Source organism: Loxodonta africana, chromosome 3 (assembly GCF_030014295.1).
Source record: "Loxodonta africana isolate mLoxAfr1 chromosome 3, mLoxAfr1.hap2, whole genome shotgun sequence".
Lineage (NCBI taxonomy): Eukaryota > Metazoa > Chordata > Mammalia > Proboscidea > Elephantidae > Loxodonta > Loxodonta africana.
In genome coordinates, this window is record NC_087344.1 from 186,826,822 (window position 1) to 186,851,076 (window position 24,255).

The 24,255-nt window shown below is 42.3% G+C and overlaps 1 protein-coding gene and 2 non-coding genes across 3 annotated transcripts in view; all 3 read left to right on the forward strand.

The window, feature by feature from the left end:
- The window catches only part of UBAP2L (ubiquitin associated protein 2 like), a 38,784-nt gene that overhangs the window by 8,730 nt on the left and 5,799 nt on the right, over nucleotides 1-24,255 (forward strand). The window contains 20 exon segments of the mRNA XM_064282641.1: nucleotides 368-536; nucleotides 998-1,093; nucleotides 1,494-1,539; nucleotides 2,185-2,297; nucleotides 5,956-6,008; nucleotides 7,601-7,686; nucleotides 8,787-8,958; nucleotides 11,687-11,885; nucleotides 12,344-12,621; nucleotides 12,763-12,935; nucleotides 13,926-14,115; nucleotides 14,848-14,902; nucleotides 15,321-15,495; nucleotides 15,841-15,913; nucleotides 16,808-17,003; nucleotides 17,094-17,182; nucleotides 18,152-18,205; nucleotides 18,804-18,885; nucleotides 20,715-20,932; nucleotides 21,391-21,496. Coding sequence (XP_064138711.1) covers nucleotides 368-536; nucleotides 998-1,093; nucleotides 1,494-1,539; nucleotides 2,185-2,297; nucleotides 5,956-6,008; nucleotides 7,601-7,686; nucleotides 8,787-8,958; nucleotides 11,687-11,885; nucleotides 12,344-12,621; nucleotides 12,763-12,935; nucleotides 13,926-14,115; nucleotides 14,848-14,902; nucleotides 15,321-15,495; nucleotides 15,841-15,913; nucleotides 16,808-17,003; nucleotides 17,094-17,182; nucleotides 18,152-18,205; nucleotides 18,804-18,885; nucleotides 20,715-20,932; nucleotides 21,391-21,496 — 2,623 coding nt within the window.
- On the forward strand, nucleotides 14,393-14,529 carry LOC111751996 (small nucleolar RNA SNORA58). Its single transcript, XR_002787023.1, has one exon. It is a non-coding gene; the product is annotated as a small nucleolar RNA SNORA58 (small nucleolar RNA).
- Nucleotides 18,588-18,723, forward strand: LOC111751995 (small nucleolar RNA SNORA58). Its single transcript, XR_002787022.1, has one exon. It is a non-coding gene; the product is annotated as a small nucleolar RNA SNORA58 (small nucleolar RNA).

Genomic DNA, 24,255 nt, shown 5'->3' on the forward strand with positions numbered 1-24,255 from the left:
CTAAAGAGAATTAGTTTTTTAAATTTTCTTAGACCAGGAAATACACTTCAAAGAAAGGGACCAGTAACTAGGTCCTTTGACTAATTCTGAGTGACTGAACTAGATAGAAACATTGGTGGTCCTTGCAGTCTATTAGCTAGATACAAGCACCTTTCCTACAAAAAGGATTTCAATTTTGGAATTCATACGTGTAGAATTTGTTCTAAGATTCTGTCTGTATTCTCCATTTAAGAGAGGTGTAAACTAGTTCAAGTGTCTTAGGCACAGATGTTGAGAGGAGAGTAGTTAATCAGTTGACCTGGCTTTCATCTCTGGTGTCCTTATAGCAACCCGTATTGATAGACATGAATGCTCTGCTCTCCTTTAGCATTCCTGGGAGATGGTCGGGAAGAAGAAGGGAGTCTCAGGACAGAAGGATGGTGCCCAGACGGAATCCAATGAGGAAGGCAAAGAAAATCGAGACCGGGACAGAGACTATAGTCGGCGACGTGGTGGGCCACCAAGACGGGGGAGAGGTGCCAGCCGTGGACGAGAGTGTATGCATGGGGCTTTATCAAAACCAGCTGTGGGTCAGTAATGTCTAGACTCCAGGGATGTGTCAGGGTCCTGCTAGGCAGGACCCAGGAACCATTATGTCATCACCCCTTTGGTTTTTTGCCATCATCTCTTCTGAGACCATGACATCTCTTGCATGTAGCCTTTTCCAACAGTAGCCACTTGTTTGGCATGGAATTACCCTGTAGTCATTTGTAAAGTTAATTGACTTAAACAGCTCTCTGTGGTTTATCACTATTCCCCGAGTACCCTTCATGTTTCATCCTTCCAGCTCATTCTCTTCTTTTTGTCCCTCCCCCGAAAATATATAATCCATTTATATATTTATGTGTGTACATATGTACACGTGTGTATATATACAGGTATGTATATGTATGGGTATATATGTGTATATTTTCTATGGACACTGCTCTGATAGTCTGTGTGTTGTTTTATATTTCAGTTCGGGGTCAGGAAAACGGATTGGATGGTACCAAGAGTGGCGGGCCTTCTGGAAGAGGCACAGAAAGAGGCAGAAGGGGCCGTGGCCGAGGCAGAGGTGATCAGTTTGGGGAGGAGGTGGATACTGGGGGCAACATTCTTTTTTAAGTTCTTTTAGGGGTCTGCTTTATTTAAAATAAACTCAAATGGAGTCTGGTTACCTTAATTGTTGAGTTGATACTAGAGATTGCTGAACGGGAAGTGGGAAGGAAGGTAGACATCATTTTTTTTTTTTTTTATCTTTATTGCTGATATTACTGTATTTGCTTGAAGACCCAACCATTTGTGCAACAAAGCATTCATCTGTTGGCAGTAATGATTCTTCTGTGTTATCTGCTCTGCTATGTGGGCTGAGAGAGCACCTGATAGTATCAGTCACTTACCATTGCAGAGCTGCCTCATCTGGCTAGGTAGTTTTATATCAGGTTCTAAAATTACTTCTCTCTCTTTTTCTTTAGGTGGCTCTGGTAGGCGAGGAGGAAGGTTTTCTGCTCAAGGAATGGGGTAAGTTACATAGACCTCATGTCAAAGTCTCCCCGCCCCACCAAGAATCACCGTATCTTAAAGTGGCTAATATTTTAGTATCCTGAGGATAATAAGGCAGCCTTAGCCAAAATTGTGATCAGAAAGATTTCTAGACTATTTAATCAGGAAGGTGTGTGGACTTAAGGCTCATTTCTTAGGGATAAGTACCACCTGGATCATTGCGCTGATAGCTTTGTTTAAATGCATATACCTGCTATTTTCCTAAAATCTCCATGGGAATTTTATTATGATTGTTGATATCCTAGCCCAAAAAGGATAAAGCCAAAATCAAACGCACTGGCAGCCGAGCTGATTCCGACTCACAGGGACCACATAGGATGGGGTAGAACTGTCCCATAGGGTTCCCAAGGGGCGGCTGGTGGATTCACATTGCTGACTTTTGATTAGCAGCTGAGCTCTTAACCGTTATGCCACCAGGTCTCTAGCCTCAGAATGGATAGTAGATATAAATTGATTATACTATGAAATTCTGAGTTAGCATATAGGCTTATAGTATGGGGCCCATGATCGTTATGATTGTGATTGTTACTCTCTCTCTGAGTTTGCATTTGGTGATTCGCTTAGAGATCAGAGGCTCTTCTAAGCTTTATTTTGTTTTTTCAGAACCTTTAATCCAGCTGATTATGCAGAGCCAGCCAATACTGATGATAATTATGGCAATAGTAGTGGCAATACGTGGAACAACACTGGCCACTTTGAACCAGATGATGGCACGAGTGAGTGAGCATTTATTATTAGTTTCTTGACTTTCTGGGAATCTAAAGGAATACAGTTTTGAAATTAATAGTTAAGTTAAAAAGTAAAGATAGCTTTTAGGTGCAGAGTAGGGTGAGAAGGGGATGGGAATTGAATTACTGTGTACTACGATGTGCCTGTGGGTACATCGTACATGCTAGTTCATTTGATTCTCATCACAATTTCGTGAAATAGATATTACTTATGACTTTCCTGATAAGGAAACTAAGAGTGAAAGAGAGGTTATGAAGTTTGCTAGTGTTTGAACTCAATGTTTCACTCTAAAAGCTTGTGCTCTTTTTATCATGCCACATGGCTGCCATCAGCTCCAAGTGTCTTCTGTAGTGTTCCGTAAGTGTAGCTTTGCCTTTTGAAAAGATATACAGGAAATTAAGCTACTACTTGTAGAGAGGAACAGGGCCCAGAATCAAAGCCCACTGTCAGTTTATTTGTTTTTGGATACCAAGATAGGGGTATGTTTTTCTCCTTTCATTTTTGGGAAATCTCAGTATCTGGGCAAGAAAGAAGTCTCTAGGCTTTTTAGTTCCCTTTGTTGGACAGCTTTCTGGGTGTGGTGGAGCATCATTAAGGGATTTAAACCAGATTGCTTTTTTGTTAGCTGATTTGGTGTCTGCCTCCTGGGCAGGGTGTAGATGTTTAAGGATATGTTAGGCTCTTGTGATAGGCCAATATGTGTTTGGGTAAAAGATGTGTGTGTTGCTTTAGATAAAAGCAGCCTGTAAGCTCTAGAGTGCTTTCTTGTGAGATTAACGACCTCCTCCTTCTGGCCGAGCCAGCACATAGAGAGCCTGAGGCTTTTTTCCCTGATAAAGAAAGGGGGATGAGTTAATAGCAGGGCCTGAAATAAGCTTTTTGGCTCCTTATCCATTTCGTTTTGCCTTGCCCCCTTTCAAAGATCCGTGAGCTTTATCTCTGGTTCTTCAGGAGGATCTTTGGCACAAAGAGCTCATCCACTGCTTACAGGATGTTATACCTCAGGTCTTAAATGTTGCCTACTTTGTTCACCAAGCTGCCGTCTCCTAAACTCATTTTGAATATTTCCCATGGGTGGAGGCTGAAGTTGAGTTATGGCAAGATAAATATCTTGTCTAATTCTCCTGACCATTTGATTGTGAAGTATCCTGTTTCTGTTTTAAGTTACCATGCTTTGGAGGCATTACAACTGCTCTTCCTTCAGCTCTTGATGACTGTAGAGGCAGTGGTAGTAGCCTGAATAACAGAAGTTATTACTTTTGAGCTGTAGTTTGTTCTTGGGCATTGGCTTTAAGCATTTGGGATTTATCATTGGCTTAGGCATTTGGCAGAAAAGAAAAAGTTAAAGGATTTGTTTTCATGTGGGGGATAGAAAATCACGCATGAGGTCCCAGTCCTAGATTGCAGGTCTTAGCTGTCTTCAAGGTTTTGGTTGAAAAAACAGGAAAGGGTAATGTGTGTTTATTTCTGCTGAGTGGAGAAGGGAGCAGATTTGGGAGCCTGGAATCAGAAATCTGTGATTTGTGGCTGAATGAAATCATGTGTGATGCTGTTGTCATCTTATTAGTGTGAAAGTGTGCTGGTGTAGCTTCATGCATTCCCATCGTTGTTAATTTCATGATATGAACATACCTTCATGCATGTTCTATTTTTGTGTTTTCATGATAGTGAAACTTCAAATTCCCTTTTTAATTTAAAAAAAAAAAAAAAATTCAAACCTACCCTTAAAATATCCACAGGTACAGTGGGAGTCGTGTATTGGGGGCAAACATTCTCATTCACAAGCAAGATTTCACTGGTTGTTTTTTCTTCTCTTTTCTTTTTTGTTTCAGGACTTGATTTCATTGGGGTTGAGGGGTCAAATTATCCCCGAAAATTTGAGACTGCTCCTGGTATGATACATCCAGGCGCCTAACTGCCCCGGATATTTTTTTTATAGATTTTTATGAACTGAAATATCTGTGGATATGTCATTTTTCTGTCTTCTTGCTTCTTTTTCTCTTTCTGCTCTTTTCTCTTATTTTCTATGCCTAGTGTTCTTAAAGTTTGTTCATTTAATGATTATTTGACATTCACGTTGACTGCTTTCTGCTGATGGCATAGAAATCCTAATCTCTTGTTGCTCAGAGCATTTCCACTCTTACTGCTCCTTAGTGCTTCCTCAATATTGCCATCCTTGCCTCTTCCTCAGCCATGACTATGCATCTGTATAGGAAGGTACCAAAACAGGTACTTAAATTCTTTCCATCCCAGTTGCAGTCATCAGAGTGTAGAAAAAGTTATTGCATCAAGAAATAGCCTAGAATAGGTGACTTGTCAGGTCACTTCCAACTCTAGGATTATGTATGAGTCTTAACCCAGATTTTGGGTTTCATTTGACCAGGATGGGTGGATGTCAGTGGGAAGAACAGTGGTATCACCAGAGAGAGAAGAATGTGGTCTATAACTTGTCTATAGACTGACACTGGACTTTGGTTTGGAGAACGTTGTCATTAGGTAGTTTGGAATTTCCCTGGTTCAGTTTTTTTGTTTGTTTGTTTTCCTGGTAAAATTTTAATATGATCCTAGGAACATCAGTACAAAGAATATATTTTCATTAGGGAATTAAGCTTCTTATTGTTGAATCTTTAGAAGAATTACAGAAGGATTTTGTAGTTGTTACAGATTTTGGTTTTATTTTTCAAGAGTTAATTTAATGAATATAGTTGAAGAAAAGGGGATGTTCTTGGTCCTTCTATAGACAGATTCTTATTTCTTCCTGTGGGTCCCTTTAGCTGAAGGGGAGAATCTTGGGTCCCAAATTCTTTAAGAAAGGGCGGTTTCCCTAAATATTCATACACACGTAGCAAAAAAAGGGAAATGTGGAAGGTGGTTTGATTGTTTATGGATCTCTCCTGTAGAGACACCATCCCAAAGTGAGAGTGAACTCCTCCATTGTCTCTGCTGTGACATTGGCAGGACAGATTTCACCATCGGTATGATTAGAATTAAGATGATAACTTTATTTTTGATTTTTCAGTCTGGTCTAGCGGTTTCCAAAGAGACTAGATGTATAGGGGCTTTCCTTACAGCTGTCACCTAGCTAAACCAGTAAGATCTATAAACTCAATTCGTGGGTATACATTTTTTATTCAATTCCAATAGCAGGTAGTTCTCAGTGCCCTCAGTTTGGGTTTCAAGCGCTTTCTTTACTGCCCTTTTACTAACCATCATGTGGCATCCCTTGGTGTTCCTCTATCACTGCTGCCATCTTTCTTCCTACTGCCTGCAGTTTTGTCTTATACAAAATAAGTAGGTATAGTTCGCATGTTCTGATTTAAATTGGCTGCTGCCATTTCACTAATTGTGAGGGCTGAGGGCATTAAAGAGATTGCCTGGGGTGCTGGGCCTTTTTTTTTTTTTCCCCTTGTTACAGCTGTGTAACAAAACCTAAAGATAGGTATAATCTTTTTAAAACCCTGGTGCTCTGAGGTATCCCTTCCTAAGGGTTTTTTCCCTCCCTCTGAAGCCCAAGAATCCCTTCTGATTACTGTACTAAATTGTGGTCACACTTTTGGCTGCCAAAAATGTTAATACGTTAATGTGTTCTGCACACGCTTTGTACTGGCATATGAAATTACTTCACTGTTTTTCCTTTATTCCCAGGTGCATGGAGGACTACAACAGAAGAGTGGGGAACTGAAGATTGGAATGAAGACGTAGGTATTCCCAGGTCATTCCTCACTAGTGCCTTCTATCCCTAAGTGGTGTTTAGGGATAGAAAATGGCTATGTTTCTTCCTCTCAAAATTCACCCTTAAGATTCTGACCCGAAACTTTTACATCCAAAATAGTGTTCTGAGCCAGAACATTTCACATATGTTATATGAAGGAGACTGGGCATGAACAGGACTCTGTGGAACCACACTATGGAAAGGGCAAGTGCGCTTGTGTAAGTCTAATACCTGATTGTCGGATTTACCCCAGGAAGCGATGGTGGTTGGGTAGGGCACCAGAAATGGAGTCAGGCAGGTGTAGTACATTGAGTAACAGCTGCTGGTGGCACATACACAGAGTAAGACTGCTTGGAGCCGTTCCATTTTTTGGTTGGCGTTTATGTGTTTGATGTGATGTAATTGGCCTGGAGATGGATACAAAGTGAGAGTTCTAGCACCAGGTTCTCAAGCTTTCAATCTGGTTGGCTCTGGAACCCATTTATTTACTCGAAGCCCAACTTTATAATTTGTAATTGAGATGAATAATATGTAGAATTGGCTGTCTGCCAGCTTGACTCAACTTTGAAACTTCATAGATGGGTGGCATTTAAAGAACTACTGTGAACTCTCTTGAGTAGTACCTGAGCAAAAGAACTTGCCTGATTCCTGGTCACAGTCAGGTTTGTGCTGTAAATTATGATTTTCAGTGATCTTGGATTGACTCCTACTTTAACATTTGTTAAACTACTTTCCTGTACTCATATATTCAGGCAAGACAGCTTTTGTGGTAAGAGGAAATGACGTGAAATTGCTCTGGTTGTCAGGCCGGGTTTTATAAAATGTCAGATACATCATCAGGGAGTGATTCTTTTCTGTGGTAACTGAGCTAGACTCTCTTGTGAGTATGGGCAGCTTTTGCTATTTCCTGCAATTTGGCTTTTCCACTTAAGCAACTTTCAAAGAATGATATATTTGGGAGGGAGGTGGATTCCATTATTTTTAAAGAAAAGGATTTTAAGAATTAAAAGATAAAACAAAACAGTAGTAGGAAGAGTTACTTCCTACAGTTGCTTACCTAAATTTGGTGTGTAATAGTGGAGAGACTAGGTATAAAAAATTGCATGTAGTTAAAGATCATCCCAGTACTTGGGCCCTTCCTAAAAAACCAGGAATTAACTTCTCTTGTTTCTCTCTTCGTTTTGGCTGTGGTCTGTCTTCCTTTCTTTGGGGGGAGTGGAAGATAAAGTGTTGTTTGCATAGAGGTGGAGGCTGGAAACTGTAATGGGAAAAGATAAAGGGATTTTCTCTTTTTCTTTTTTGTCCAGCACATATACTGACCTGCCTGTAAATTCATTATGTCTATGACGTGACTCTGTTATATCTTATGGGGTTCCTTGGTTCCAGCTTCTCACTGGATAAAATCATTAAGCACGTGTAGAAGAGGCTTAGAAAGGCAATTCATTCAGCGTTATTTAGGATAGATAGTTTCACTTCTTAGGAATTTCCCTTTTTCTTGATACTGAATTCCCCTTACCCCTGCCAGGTTTCTAAATGTAGCCTGCCTGACACTGGGAGTGACTAATTTCTGTTTTCCAGCTTTCTGAGACCAAGATATTCACTGCCTCTAATGTGTCTTCGGTGCCTCTGCCCGCGGAGAATGTGACAATCACCGCTGGTCAGAGGTAAGCGTGCGGTGAAATCAGTACCTTATCCCTGAGGGACCGGCTGAGATAGCTGTAAGGAAGACTGGCACTGGGCATTTACAGACTTCTATTATGTTGATTAATAATGATAACCAAATCACACTGGGTTCTCTTTAGTTGATTGATAGATTTATGAGTTGCTACTATTCAGTCTATTTAATGGAGGTATATATGTTAAAATTTTTGAAACTGCTTTTTCCTAAAATGGTTCTTTATTTATATAGGTAAGCCTGTCAGCATCAATGGCATTGGTTAAAACTTAGCATAGTATAATTTGTTTTGTAATAAGTGAGGTAAAGAAGAGCCAAAAATGGAAGTCTTTTAGTTTATTTCTGAATTTTATAGAACTGTTTGATAGCTGCTTCTCTTGTTTTATAGTCATGGCCTTTGTCCACTGAGCCCACCGAGTAGAGTGATTTTTTTTCCCTTGGATTGTCAGGATCCAGCTAATAAACTTTAGAATTTGAACCTTGGTATTGGGGTCAGTGGTGGGAGATCTACTCTTCAGGAATGTCTTTATCCCTTGCGAGCCCCTTGGATCACTTCTAGACCTGGGCATGGTAGCTCTTGACTCAGAAGGTCCTAAAAACAATTGTGATAGATTAGGGTGTTAGGGATGTCGTTATCACAGGTCACCTGAAATTTTATGATAGTTGGAAAAAACAAAAACATAAAACATTTGTGTTCTAAAGCCTCTTAAAGATGACAGTGTTCTGATGTACAGTTTTAGATATTGATAGTGACAGGTATTATTAAAATAATGGGTAAAGATTATAAATTTTGGTCCAGTATCCAAACTGACATTTGATACTTCATTGAATTTATATTTTCACTAAAATAAATATTTAAAATAATTATTGTGGTTGGCAGCATCAATGGAACTCAACTAGATACTACAGTAGCTCTTAGACATCATTTATATTGATAAATTAAGCATTTCTGGACTTCGTGTTTTTTCAGTCTGCTTAGAGGAAGTACCGGAAAGTGCTTTGTTTTGTTGTAACCGTAGTCTGAATGAGGTGTGAGGAAGACGGGAATGTCAGTCATCATTCCTCAGGGCCTCTCTCCCTTCCCACTAGAATCGACCTTGCCGTTCTCCTGGGAAAGACACCGAGTTCGATAGAGAACGATTCATCTAATCTGGATCCATCTCAGGCTCCTTCTCTGGCCCAGCCTCTGGTGTTCAGTAACTCGAAGCAGAGTGCCATATCACAGCCTGCGTCGGGGAACACGTTTTCTCATCACAGCATGGTAAGTAGAAACTTGGTTTAGCCTAAGCAAGCCTGCCTTCTCTCAAAAACACATCCACACACATGCATTCGAATTCATTTCTTCCAAGGACAGTCAAAGGTTTGAGTCGGGGCCAAATACCCTTTGTGCTTCTAGCAGCCTTGAGTGTAGAAATGTTAAGTTGGGTAGTAGGTGATAGCTCTAGGGGAGGAATTGGCTTCAGACGGACAGAATTTTAATAAAAATGAGTTAATGTAGTATTTTGAATACCCTTTATACTGAATACTGGTATTACTCAGAGGCATCAACTTGTCATCAAATTCCAGTCCTTTTGTAGGCCTAATTAAACTTTAATGGGAGGTAGTAGCATTTCCTCATTTTTTGATGGAATAGAAATTGCCGTATATGTTTACTTAAACCAGTATTTCTAGACTGGGCTTTTAAAACCCTGGGGTCTTCCTGAATCTGCCACTTATTAACTGTGTCTCCATTTCTCTGTCTGTACATGGGGATAAATATGCTTGCTCTGCCTATCTTGCAGGGCTTTAGAAGATAAGATGATGGATATGGGCTATAGGAATGTGACAGTAGTGGTATTTATTAAGAACCTAAAGCACTGATGGCATGTGACTTGTTGATTCAGAACATTAAAAAAATCCAAGGTTTTTAACCACAGCAAAGGAATCGTTTAAGCTAAACAGAAAGATGCAAAGACTAATTTACCGTCTTACAGTCGGGAAACCTAAGAAGTACTGCTGTTTCTTTTTTTTTTTTTTTTTTCCTCTTTTAGTTTATTTCCTGTCTGTCTCTTTTTGGAGGAATACTGTAGTTCTGAGAAGTAAGAGACCATGCATGCATATAGTTGTATTTTAAGGTTATAGGATGTATTTTAACTAGAAACACTACTGAGGTAGCCTGTAACCCACAACTGTCAGTTTTTAACTATTAATTTGATAGTAAATTGGTGGTTGATTATTTTGCCACCTATGAATGGTGACAGGTGACAAAAGGCAGGGGAGAAGGGAAAGGGAGAGGAGCGTTGAGATTAAAAAGAAAGGAGCAAAATGGGACAAAAGTTGTAAGGTGTACCGAAGATCAGGGAATAACTACTAACTTCTGAGATACGTGACTGGAAAACGTAGTTAAATGTTCTGTGTTTTTTATAATTGACTTCTTACTGTTTGAAGTTGTGAAGACTTAAAATCAAATCCAATTTCTAGTATCAAAAATATATCCATAACATACTTCTGCTTTATCTTAACATTCTATTTAACGCATGCCATGTGGTGTGTTAACTAAATAACTATTCCGTTGTTAATCACTGTGCTATTTAATGTAGTTTCTTTACCAGTGAGAATAAACTGTTAAGAGGATTAATTTCTCACCTTGGTGGTGCAGTGGTAGAAATCTTGCCTCTTATGTGGGTTTCATTCCTGGCTGGTGCATTTCTTGGGCAGCTGACACCTGTCTCCGTGGAGGCTTGTGTTCTGCTGGGATGCCAATCAGGTTTCAGTGGAGCTTCCAGACTAAGATGGACTAGGAAGAAAGGCCTGGCAATCTACATCTGAAAATCACCCAACAAAAACACCATGGATCACAATGGTCTGAACCGCAACCAATCATGAGGATGGTGCAGTACTGGGCAGCATTTCGGGCTGTTGTGTATGGGGTCTCCCTGAGTTGGGGGCCAAGCTGATGGCAGCTAAGAACAGCAGAATTTAGTAGAGCTAAATAATATAGGAGTTTCCCTATTTATTTTCGTTTCTAATAAGTGGATATTAGATCATCATCACTATACCTTTGATACAATGCTTTGTACTTGCAGAGTATTTGATAATTAGCTATGTGAAAGCATCTCTCTGCCATAATTCCTCACTTTCAACCAGACCTCTGGGTTTTGTTTAATGTTATTTTGTTTGTTTAATCCTGGGATAGAAACTGAAGTGGAAAAAATAACTTGAGTTTGACAGACTGGCTTTGTATTAGAAAGCACTGCTTGATGATGATGATGATGTAAGATTAAATAGGTACCCATGGAAGACTAGATTGCATCTTCCTTAGAGGTCTTGTAGAATAGTTCGAGACACATGGCTCATGTTCTAGACTAGGCTGATAGCTTTACTTGGTAATGGGGAATAAGGAAAAACCTCAAAAAACATTAAAAGCTGCCTGCTTATTATGTAGTGATTGCCTTCTAGAACTTGGAAACACACAGAGAAAACAATCAAATCATGTCAACTTGTTATTTGGTTGTCTAGTTCAGAAGTTAGGGGGCCCTTTAACTTTTATATGATCAAATATTGATTGGTTTAAAAATTTAAAAGGAAAATCAAACCTCCAGTCATTCAAGCTTTATCTCTGAGAAGCAGAGAGAAGGAAGGGCCTGTGATTTCATAGGTTTTAATGGTTCTCATTTTTCTGAGTGTTCAATACATGCCAGGCACGTATTAAGTGCTTCATATGCATTATCTGTTTAGTCCTTCTACAACGTCATGGGTACTACTTTTATTCCTGTTTTCAGCAGAGGAAACTGAGGCACAGAGAGATTAAAAGAAAATTTTCCAAGGTTATACAGGCAGGATTTGAATCCAGACAGCCTGACTGCAGAGCTTATATGTGCTAATGGACTGTGCCGCATATTCAGTTATTTTTTTATCTGTCTACACTCTCTCACTCTGGATAAGTGTCTTTCTGAGTAGGTGAACAAAGTGGCTGGCTGTAGATCTCTAATTCCTATGTTGATCTACAGGTGAGCATGTTAGGGAAAGGATTTGGTGACGTCGGCGAGGCTAAAGGTGGCAGCACCACGGGCTCCCAGTTCTTGGAGCAATTCAAGACTGCTCAGGCCCTGGCTCAGCTGGCAGCTCAGCATTCTCAATCTGGAAGCACCACCACCTCCTCTTGGGACATGGGCTCGACCACACAGTCCTCGTCGCTGGTGCAGTATGGTGAGAAGGATGGAATGTGACTTGAATTCTTCAAGCATTAGAGTATTACTGTCAATGACAGAGACTGAAGAATATGTCCTAACGTGAGGAGACGGGCAGCCAACTGGCTGGTTTCCCACACTGATTCCTCCTAGCTAGATAGACTGTGTCCGGAAAGTTGGGGAATGTTAAAAATTTGAAGCTATATGCCTCTGTCTCATCATATTTAGCCATACACATAATTGTAGTCTTCTGTTGACGTTTGAATTTTTGGATTCTTTTTAGATTTATTTTTCAGTGTTTAAAAATAACATTGCCTTTGGAAGAGTTCATGAGTTTGGCCATTATAAGACCTTACATTTTCAGCAGGGGCAATTTTTAGATAGCTATCTTCGATTTGATTGACTTAAGAACAAATAAATGATCCTGGAGTTTCATTAGCACCTCTGGCCTCATGCATACTGGGTTTTCTCTTGCAGATTTGAAGAACCCAAATGATTCAACAGTGCATAGCCCATTTACAAAGCGCCAGGCCTTCACCCCATCTTCAACTATGATGGAGGTGTTCCTTCAGGAGAAGCCAGCTGCAGTGGCTACCTCCACAGCTGCACCTCCACCCCCCTCTTCTCCTCTGCCAAGCAAATCCACCTCGGCTCCACAGATGTCTCCTGGATCTTCAGATAACCAGTCCTCCAGCCCACAGCCGGCTCAGCAAAAACTAAAACAGCAAAAGAAAAAAGCCTCCTTGACTTCTAAGGTACTTGAACTTTGACATATTAAGGCAAGAAGATGTAGGAATTGAGAATTTGTGAAGTTACAGTGTGGAAGTTTGAAGGGAAGTTTTTTATTAGTCTGAAGTCTTATTTTCCCTGTTCCTTCTCCTTTCTCTTTCCTATAGATTCCTGCTCTGGCTGTGGAGATGCCTGGCTCAGCAGATATCTCAGGGCTAAACCTGCAGTTTGGGGCATTGCAGTTTGGGTCAGAGCCTGTCCTTTCTGATTATGAGTCCACCCCCACCACGAGCGCCTCTTCGAGCCAGGCTCCAAGTAGCCTGTATACCAGCACAGCCAGGTAGGGGAAACATCAGCCATGAGATGTCTTTTTATTAGGCTTTTATCATTTTTTCTAAGTCTCTTGTTGATTTTTAGAATACTGGAGAGACTAAGCTTCTGAGTGGTTGAGGGGAAGGTAGCCACTTAGGATTTTGTTGACCACTTCAAAGTATATTAGGGTTATCTGTAAGTCTGAATAAATAGAAACATACCCTTTGCCTACTTTTAGAATGTTTAAGCCCAGTTCTGAAAGATATGTACAGTCCCTCTGACCGAGAGGACTTTGCATTTGCCACAGCTAAAAATGCTATTGGCACTTAATTCACCCCAGACTCATGCCTGTGAAGACTGTAACTTTGAACTCCTAGGAAGGAGGAGGTAGCGTTGATATATTACATGGATAAAAAGGAACTTCACTAGTAGAGCCTTTCCTACTTCCTCTGGTAGCAGGGAGGGCCGTCTTAAGCAAAAGAAAATACTGGAGGAATTTCAAGGGAATAGCCTGATCTTTTCAATCCTGGACTCTACCCTGGAGCTATTAAATCAAAATTGCAACCAAAGCTTTTGAGTTTTTAAGAAGTTCCTCTCAGGAGAGTTCTACCAGTAACCTTAAATCTAATAGGGTTTTCAAGAGAAGCCCGGAGCTCAAAATTCCTTAAAATGAGTGTGAGCAAAAGTTGACTCTCATGCTCAGGGTTCATGTTATGTTGAGAAAGGGAGCTAGAGCAGTGTGTCCTTCCACTGACCTTTAGCCCATTTTTCTTGTAATAGCAGAATGTAAGGGAATGACATGTTTTTCTGTACCTTTAAGGGGTGAAGGTGTTTTTAAACTCCATTCTTTATTTAAACCCCTGGTGCTATAAGATGTGGACATTTTATTTGCTGCTGGAGAAATTCTTACATATCGTAATCAGCTCATTCCAGTAGTAGATCTCCACTGTTAGCTTTGTATCAGTGGATCTGCTCTATTGCATTTCTCTGAGATTTTCCTTCTCTCCATTCCCGACAGTGAATCTTCATCCACAATTTCATCTAACCAGAGTCAGGAGTCTGGTTACCAGAGCGGCCCAATTCAGTCGACAACCTATACCTCCCAAAATAGTGCTCAGGGCCCGCTATATGAACAGAGATCCACGCAGACTCGGCGGTACCCCAGCTCCATTTCTTCATCACCCCAAAAGGACCTGACTCAGGCAAAGGTAGTGGCATCCTGAGCCCCTCCCTGGGCATTGGTTAGGAAGATAGTGGGCAGCATCCCTTAGTATTGTTTATTTGTTGGCAAATGCTGCTAAGAAACCTCAAAACACTGGAAAAAAAAAAAAGCACCTTTTTGGTTGGTGAAATAAAGGTTCTTTTCTGCAAGCCTGGAGGTTCAGAACCAGAAAACCATTCTTTTTGCACTAAAGATTCCTTGTTTTTAGTGGACTCAGTCTCCAGTACCTCTCTTCTTGGAAGATCTGATGGCTAGACCTCTGGGTGCATATCAGTAGACCTCACCTTGCTGTGTCTTGGTATGGTGAGGGGGACAGCATATGCCAGAGGAGATGTGGAGTGACTGCCAGATACAGCCAGCAGAATAGGTGGTTTGGCTGAACTGTCTTACTCCCACAGCCTCCCCCAGGGACCACTGGATTTGGACTTTGGGCCTTTCTTACATCTGTCTTGGGTTTGGGATGTCTTCAGCAGCTTGCGGGGTTGGTTGCCTTCTGTCGCCTTGGGTCACTCAGGGCTGGTCTACTTTGATTTGCTGATTTTGTTGTTTTTATTTTTTATTAATTTTATTTTTTATTATATTGTTCCTTTGGATAGTCTGCATTGTGTTAATCCTCTGGTTAACTTGCAGTTTCTTTGAAAGGTTTATTGACCGAAATTAGGCTCAGTTAGTGCTTAATCTGCCATGTTTACTTGAGTTTCTCTGTTTCTTGTACCAGAATGGCTTCAGTTCTGTGCAGGCCACGCAGTTACAGACCACGCAATCCGTTGAAGGTGAGTGTTCTCCAGGCTTTTTCCTCTCAAAGTGTTTTTTCCTCCTCCCTCAATATTTTTGCATTTCTTAGATTGTAGTGAAAGAGCTTCTGGCTCAATGAGCAGAACATCTGATTGTAGTCTTAGTTTGGTTCTACCTTGCTGTTCAATCTTAAACCACCCTGAGTTTCATGTTCTCTACCTTTAAACAGCGATAATTGCTTTGGCTGTCTCCATTGGACAAATGAGAGCAGTGCTGTGAAATGCCTGGACTTTTCTTTAAAAAAAAAAAGAGATTCTACCTAAACACAAATGGTCCACTATTAAATAACTCACCCTTGTCTTTGGGGAAAACTTGAACCATAGCTTTTTCTTCACTTCTTATGTGAGACGGTCCATTTCTTCTGATGGAGTGAATTCCGTTCTTCTCTATTTCCAGGTGCTACGGGCTCTGCAGTGAAATCTGACTCGCCTTCCACTTCTAGCATCCCTCCTCTCAATGAAACGGTATCTGCAGCTTCCTTACTGACGACAACCAATCAGCACTCATCCTCCTTGGGTGGCTTGAGCCATAGTGAGGAGATTCCAAATACTACCACCACACAACATAGCAGGTGATTTGGGGTGAGGATGGAGGTTGGGGTTGGTGAGTAGTAGTAACAGAGCTCTCTGGTTCTGTCTTATTCCGTCTACTTGGCAGAGACCACATTAGCCCTGCTTTTGTGGTAAGTGAGTGAGACAAAAGATGTGGGAAGCAAAGGCAGAGAAGGCTTATTTTCCCTTTTCAGTATCCACTCTAACTGCTTACTACCCCTGGCTGGCCATTGTGCTTACCAAATGATCTCAGGCCTCCTTGGCCCCATTTTCTGCCTTTTTTCCTTGCATGCGTTCCTCACTGAAGCTCTAGCTCAGGTAGATAACTGTATCCTATGGCTGATGGCAACTTCTTTTCCTTGTAGCACGTTATCTACTCAGCAGAATACCCTTTCCTCATCAACATCTTCTGGGCGCACTTCGACATCCACTCTTTTGGTAAGTCTAATGCTGTAAAAGAGGATATGTGGTTTTCTTACATTTAGTAGCTATTCTAACCACGCAGTTCTCCCAAGAAGGGGTTCTTGGAGATTTCTTCATGAGGCGGCAAAATGATAATTGATCTGAGATTGCAGGAAAGGAGCAAATTGTGTAGCGGGAGCCAAGAGAGGCAGAAAAATCTAGAAATATTGCAGAGCTGTGATGCATTCCCAAAAGCCCTGAAAGTGACTTCTGAGTCTTTTTTTTCCCCCCACTAAAGATGGGTAGGGCTCTGTATGCTGTGATAAATTCTGTACCAACACACTTTTCTGCCTTTCTCATTTTTCAGTGTAGGGTTTGTGGTATCAGGTTTGCCAGGAGCCTGGGGGAAGATACCAGAGCTTAGGTTCTTCAGGAGCCTCTCTTTCCTCAAATATACTATGTCAGGCTTAAAACCATTAGAATTTGTTTTTTTGTTTTTTTCTCTGGCCCATGAACTTGTGTCTTGGGCTGTGCTGGTGAAGAAAAGTGGGAGAGAAGGCTATGATGATAACGTTTAGATCTCAGCTATCCCTGTCTCCTTACCGGCCACTACACCCTCAAAAAGCACAGTGTTGGTTTCTGGGATTTGTGTCCACGTCCTCTGCTACCCTCTGAACAGGATGATGATGTGAAGTGGGTCTCTGTTACCGGGCTTACCAAATCAACCTTGAATATGGAACTGAAGACTATTCAGTAATTCCTTCCAACTCCTTTGGCAGAGGACGCCTTAATACTCTACCTTGGCCTTTTTAATTGGGAAGTTGCCAGGATGATAAATTAATCAGCAGAAGGGATTGTTTTATGTTTGCTGACCTGTGATGCTAATTGTGGTTTCCTTCTTCCCTCCCCTATGCATCCCCCTTTTTGAAGCACACAAGTGTGGAGAGTGAGGCGAATCTCCATTCTTCCTCCAGCACTTTCTCCACCACGTCCAGCACAGTCTCTGCACCTCCCCCAGTGGTCAGTGTCTCCTCCAGTCTCAATAGTGGCAGTAGTCTGGGCCTCAGCCTAGGCAGCAACTCCACAGTCACAGCCTCGACTCGAAGCTCAGTTGCTACGACTTCAGGTAGCCCTGAGTGGAAGGGGGATGCCATTCCTCTGGGGTAGGGGAGAGAAGTAATTGTGTGACAGGATCAAAATGTAATTTCTGTTTTAGGAAAAGCGCCTCCCAACCTCCCTCCTGGGGTCCCGCCGTTGTTGCCTAATCCATATATTATGGCTCCCGGGCTGTTACATGCCTACCCGGTAAGCGGAGCTGAACGGTCTCCACCCAAAGATGATGGTGGGGGCTACTCTTTTTATATCTCTGTTTCAGGTGGAGAACTGTAGTTAAGATAAAGTATAAATGAGTGGTTGCCACATGTTAGCAAATAGATTTTTAATCTTTGTAGTTTTGGCAAAAACAACAGTTTTTGGGAAGGAAGGACTAAACTGAGAGTAGGCTCTCTATTGTGTATCTGCTCTGGGCTTCAGAAGTCAAGGCCCAGAATGTTTGCCTGACATCCTTTCAGTTTCTTAGAGGGTTATTGTCTCAAGTTGGGTTGATTCTCTAACTCGGAGAGTCTTTGCTGGCTCGAACCTGGTCCAAGCAGAGTTCTCTGACTCAGCCTGGGACTGGTCTGAGATTGGGTAGCTGACATAGTAGTACCTTTTGGTATCGTCTTTCAGCTTCGTGTATTTAGTGTCTATTATGACAAATGGTGTTTTTGGAAAAAATTTTAAAAGACACCTGTTGCCCTCAGAGAGTGTCTAGATGGGTGTCATTACAGATGAAACATCCAGGTGACGTTTTTACACGTATTTTTAACAACAGCAAATTACCTTGGTACCCATATGTTGTGAATAAACAAGCAAAATGTGAATCCTTTCTGGAGCAGATCAGTTTTAAGCCAGATTTTGACAGAAATTGGTAGGCTAGAGAAGAAAGCAGGATGTTCACGTGTGACCATGTCTGCCTCATTGCTGCCCAAAGACCAGCTAGTTGAGTCTGTAGTAGTAGTTTAACAAAAGCTTTAAGACCTCTCACAAATCACTTAATTGTTTTGTCCTTCACTTCTTCCCTCTTAAAGGAATTTGGAGGAAATAATCTATGTCCTGTTCTTCCTAAGAATGAAGGATGAATGAGTCACTGATTTATCTTGCCTCTTAGTGTCTTGGCTTGGCTGTCATCCTGACCAGCCCCCATTAATATTGTTAAATCTCTGTGTCTTTTAGCCACAAGTATATGGTTACGATGACTTGCAGATGCTTCAGACAAGATTTCCTTTGGTGAGTATGTGGGGGTAAAGCTTTGAAAAGAAAGATCTCAAAAATTAGTGTTGGGGGTATTATCGCACATGTTCGGTTAATAAGTCACAGACTTAGCTCTTTTCCAGTCCATCTCTCCATATGTATGTTTTGACTTAGGATATATCAAAATGTAGGGGGTTAGAGAAGGGTGAATTTTTAGTAAATAAAGGCTAACCTAATTTATGGCCCTATGGAGTACTGTAGAGTTCTCAGGATACATTGTATATGTTTCACAAACTTTGAATTCCAATAAGAAAGATCTCTTTGCTCAGTAGAATAAGTTTGACTTAGACTACTAGAGATATCATCTAGAGGATTGAGGATACTACTGGTCCTGATGGACCTTGATGTACTCTTCAGCGGGCATACTCGTAGACCTTGCTTGACTGTGCTCATGGCCAGGCAGGGGGGACAGTGTATGCAAGAGTAATTTGGAGTTTATGCCAGCTCTGGCCAGCTTCATCAGTGGCTGGATAAATTGCAGTACTCCGACATTCTCCTGCTTCTCCCCCTGTGGAGTTAATTGTGGTGGGGAATGAGTGGCATTGAGTCTCTGCCCTTTTATTTCTCTCTTTAGGATTACTACAGCATCCCATTCCCCACACCCACCACTCCGCTGACCGGGAGGGATGGTAGCCTGGCCAGCAACCCTTATTCTGGTAGGACTTGAATGGGGCTGAACAAAGGGAGGTTGTGTTGGGATTGTTGACAGAAACCTGATTAGTAGCAGGAGGGGACCCGATTCTCACCTTTATTTAGATCTTTGGTGGAAGTAGAAAATGGATGTGGTGCATCAGGGTTGATAGATTCATAATCCTGTTAAAGATGAGCATGTGGCAGCTTTTTCCTTCTCATCCCACTTTTTTTTTATTGTCTCCCTGTTATTTCCAGATGATGACTGGACTTAGTTTTCCCAGCCATTCTCCAGCTTTTCCCAGGAAGCACAGTGGCTGACCTGGTCTTTTTGTGCTCATCTCTACCCCTGTGCCCTACTCACAGTGGCAGTCTCATTGCTAGGCCTTGGGCCTTCTTTTTCTGCCTGACTTATCTGTAATTGTTCTCATTGACGTGTCATTTTCCCTAATCTGTCATTGTCCTTCATTACCTTTCCTGGTCATATTTCTGACACCTGTATGGTTATTTCTCTCATAATAGCAATTGTAAACTTTTTTTTTAATGCTCAATGTTTCCTCCAGTCTCAGGAGTTCATGGGTGGTGCAAACAGTTAACATGCTTGGCTGCTAAACAGAAGGTTGGAGGTTCGAGTCTACCCAGAAGTGCCTTTGAAGAAAGGCCTGGCAATCTACTTCCATACAACCAGCTGTTAAAAACCCTGTGGGGCACAGTTCTGTTGTGACACACATGGGGTCTCTGTGAGTCGGAATTGACTCTCAGAAATTGTTTTTACATACACAAGGATCCTTGGTGGTACAGTGGTTAAGCACTTGGCTGCTAGCCAAAAAATCAGCAGTTCGAACCCACCAACCGCTCCACGGGAGAAAGACGTGGCAGTCTGCATCCGTGAAGATTGTAGCCTTGGAAACCCTGTGGAGCAGTTCTCCTTACTCTGCCCTGTCAGGTTGCTATGAGTTGAAATCAACTTGATGACAGTGGGTTTGGGTTTTTTTTTTTTTTTTCAGTGTGTGTGTGTGTGTGTGTGTGTATATAACACACATACCTCCTCCCCAAAAAATATATGTATGTGTGTGTGTGTATATACATGTTTACATATCTGTATACTGCCATCCTCGTTAGTATAGTGATGAGTGTCCCCGCCTGTCGCACGAGAGAGCGGAGTTTGATTTCCTGATGTGGAGAGCTGAGGTCGACATTGTTTGGAGCCCTGGTGGCCTGATGGTTAAGAAATTGGCTGCTAACCAAAAGGTCGGCAGTTTGAATCCACCAGCCACTCCTTGCAAACTTTATAGGGCAGATCTACCCTGTCCTACAGGGTCTGTGAGTTGGAATTGACTCAACGGCAGCAGGTTTGGTTTTGGTTTTGTATGTGTATACTTACGTCATGTGTGTGTATGTGTACATATATAACGTTTTAGAGTTTATAAAATCTTTTCACATCAGTTGTCTCATTTTGAGAAAGGGAGAGGTTTATTTTGCCTCTCTATTTTCTCATTCTTGGAAATTCAGGAGACAGCTGTTACATGTCTCAAAAGGCCTACTGTTGTAAAAAAAATTGCCTTATAATTTCCCAAGTCCATCCATCATGGGGTATTCCCTGTGAAGGATGGGAAGGAGTAAGGTTGGCAATGCCACAGCATTGCATAGTTATTCAGCATTCATCTTGGATTAGCACTCTGGTAAGTGTATGCTGAGCAATGCTAAGTGTAGCAGCAAAGACGTGTAATTCTAGGGATTGAACTTTAACAGTCTTTAAATTGAATCTCCTGGACTCATATAAAACCAGAAGAGGTAATTCCACATTGGTCTGGGGGGTGAAAGACGCAGATGCATTGAGCCTCTCCTATCACAGGTGACCTCACAAAGTTCGGCCGTGGAGATGCCTCCTCCCCAGCCCCGGCCACAACCTTGGCCCAACCCCAACAGAACCAGACGCAGACTCACCACACCACGCAGCAGACATTCCTGAATCCGGCGCTGCCTCCTGGCTACAGTTACACCAGCCTGCCATACTACACAGGGGTCCCGGGCCTCCCCAGCACCTTCCAGTATGGGCCTGCTGTGTTTCCTGTGAGTACCTGGCCTTGCTGTCTCCTTATGGTGGAGACCCATAGCCCTGGACACTAGCCTAGCTACTTTCAAAGCTAGGTGACTCTTCAGTAATGGATGAGAAGGAACTGTTTCCACCTCTGACCTGTTTCTGGCCTGGGAGAGGGACTGGGGCTGGGATTGGTGGAATTAGGATGGCGATTACCTGTTTTTAGAACTGGCCAAGTGGGGAACGTGATACCGTACAGCTTTGCTTCCCTTATACTCCTTCATTCTCTGCTACCACTGTCCCTCTCCCTTCTTCCAGACTTTTTTGTTTTTTATCTCATTGGTAGATTCTTGAATTCTCAGTGGGGAGTGTATTCACTAAGCATCAAGATAGGTAGCCATCTGAATGCTCAGTTCCTGAAGTAGGGTGGTGGGGCAGGTGGTAGGTACCCTGCCGTCATTTCACTGTAGTTCTGGCCTTTGCCCTACAGGTGGCTCCTACCTCTTCCAAGCAGCATGGTGTGAATGTCAGTGTGAATGCATCGGCCACTCCTTTCCAACAGCCAAGTGGATATGGGTCTCATGGATACAACACTGGTAAGCCGACCTTGGCCCTGGCTGTCAGTGGTGTCTCTAGGTTAATAATCAGAAGAGTTTCAGGGGAGGAAGACTTGGTGCTTAAGAAAATGGGGTTGATGTGGGTGTGCTGTTCTTTGTATGATTGTTAATACTTGACTGAATCGAGCATCTGTCCGAACAGCACCAACAGAAGAGTTTGATGGATGTATTTTCTGAAAAAAGGATTAAGTGGGTTCTTATTTAGCAGGCTGATAGGTTTGGCTTAACTATCTTTGTATTACAGCTTTTCTCCTGCGGCTCCTTTTTGATTCCTTAGCTAGAAGACCTAACGTGGAAAGAAAGGAGGAGGCGTGACTTCCTCAGTAGAGTGAAAGTTGGGCTGGTAGAGTTGGACCATTAGTGGTTCCCTCATTTGTATGGCTGGTCTCCTCTGCAAAGCCCATTTGTACATCTGATGGCAAGGAGGGAAGCGCAGGAATCCTCTGAATAGGCACTTGACCTGAAATGTACTTTGCCTGTCCTTGCTCCCATCCCTGACGTCAAAACTCCACTTTTGGAGGACAGGAGTGAAAAGGGGTCTTCGAATAAAACAAATGCATGCATGCATACTTTTTTCAGTGGCTTATAGGTGAACACAGGGAGGAAGTTGTTATATTTGCTAGGGGCTGGGCTCAGGGTTGTTCTTAAAAGCTCTTAGCTCAGTTACAGTTTCATGGTGATTTAGATGGCACAGCATCTGTGTTCTTCACCCTTGTGTGGGCTCCAGGTAGGTAAACTGCTCAAGGTTTTCAGGAAGCTGTCTCAGCTGATCACAAAAGGCAGTAAGTACCTTAGGAACTAAGAGCCAGGTAGAGTTTTGAGTGGTGCTATATGACTTAGAGTGGGCCAAGATTTAAACTAAAGAAATCCTGAAAAGCCCTGTTGGGAGTTAATACCTAGACTCCTTGCAGCTGCCCCTCTCACTGAGCAAGGTCCACCTTGGTGGGAAGAATTATAAGCTTTTTGACTTGAAGTGACCCCATTCTGAAAACAGTAAGGCTTAAGTCTTAGCTGGGCCAGGTTCAAGAGTTTTCAGAGGTAGGAGACTAATAATATAAGTGAAGGCATATCTAATGGTCGAAAAATCTGGTTTTTTTAATCTCCCTTAAGACGTCAGGAACCAGCTATAACAGCCCTTTGAGAACCCCTAGTTCCCAACCCCCACAGAGGGCTCTTGTCATCCCATTCCTTACAACCTCTAAATTCATTTATTTTTATGTATTTGATTCCTTTTAGGAAGAAAATATCCACCCCCTTACAAGCATTTCTGGACGGCTGAGAGCTAATTTGGCCCATGGCTGGGGGCTGTGTTTTGTGTGTGTGTATAAATTTGCACTGAAGTCTTGTTTCAGAAAACAGACCACTGAGGAGAGCCTGCCGAGCTGAGGCCATGGCCTGCGTGGCTTGGGGAAATGAGTTGGTGGATACCTTCTGGGCTTTTGAACTTGCCCCTCACCCGTTTCCCTCTCCCCCACGTGTCTGACCCTGTCTTACCCATTTCGAGTTCAAGCGGTGCAGCACCTCCGAAGCATCAATGCACACACCTGCTGTTGCTTTTGATTTCTGGAAGGCATGTAGTTTCAACTTGTAACAAAAATAATTTGTAGTCTTCAATAAACTGTGGTATTTCTTTAGCTAACTCTGGCGTTCTTTCCGTGCATGTCTTTCTGGACAACAGGAGGCAATGTTGTGCTGTGGATGAAGGGTGGAGGGTGGCCTTTTCCATCGAACCCCAGGATAGCCAAAGGACTGGTTAACTTTTCAGTCTGTGGTGATTTAGTAAGACTAGGGGGGTGGGAGGGAAAGCAGCCTCAGTTTCCAGCCTGTTGATTGGTTGGTCAAGAAAGCGATTTATAGAAAATCCTTGATTCCCCTTGCTTATTTTAATTTCTCATCACTTTTCCATTTAGTTCTTCCCCTGGTTTCTGATATAAGCAGAGGGGAAAGGACAAAAGTTTAGCGTGTCATGTCATGGTGAAAGGTAAAAGAGATGGTGTTAAGAGCTGTTGTTAGGGAATTATCTCCCAAGATTCAATTCCCACATCTGATTCCCAGAGGCCAAGTGACTGACTGAGATCTGATACAGTCATTAGTGACCAGCTAGTTGATGACTTAGGCTCTGTGGAAACTGTGCTAGCTGGAACATGGTTCTTAGTCCCTTGATGGCTTAATGGCTTTTGGGGCACTTATTAGTCATTTTGCACTTAGGAGTGTAGCTAAGGATGTATGGGAGAGGTTTGGTCAGACTCTTCTTGACTATGGGCATTTTAATCCCCACTCAGTCCAACTAGGACACTGTCAGCCCTTTGTTTACAGGGGTAACTTGGACAGTGAGACTCTCCCCCTTGGTTAATTGGAAATCCAGGTATTTAGCTTTCCTTGGAGTGTCCTGTGGAGTGTACCCAACTTTCCCAGTGGCTGCCCTGCTAGGAGAGAGAGCTCTTGCTTCCTCTTGCTGTCATCCACAGTGTGTTGGTATGATCATCACTATTTGGGAATGGAGGATAGGCAGGGGATGTTGACGTTGGGAGGAAAGCAAGAGGAGCTCTGTAGTCGGAGGATCTTTGCTTTATTTTTTAGCTTCTTTAATGCTTACACTGAGGCTGTGCAGGCTACTACACAGAATATTCCCTTTTTTTCAGCATTCCCAGTCCTTAAAACCCCATATCCAAGTTAGCGCCTCTGGACTATAAGCTGATTTTAGCTAGCCAACCCACCTGGAAGGAATGAGACCGGGT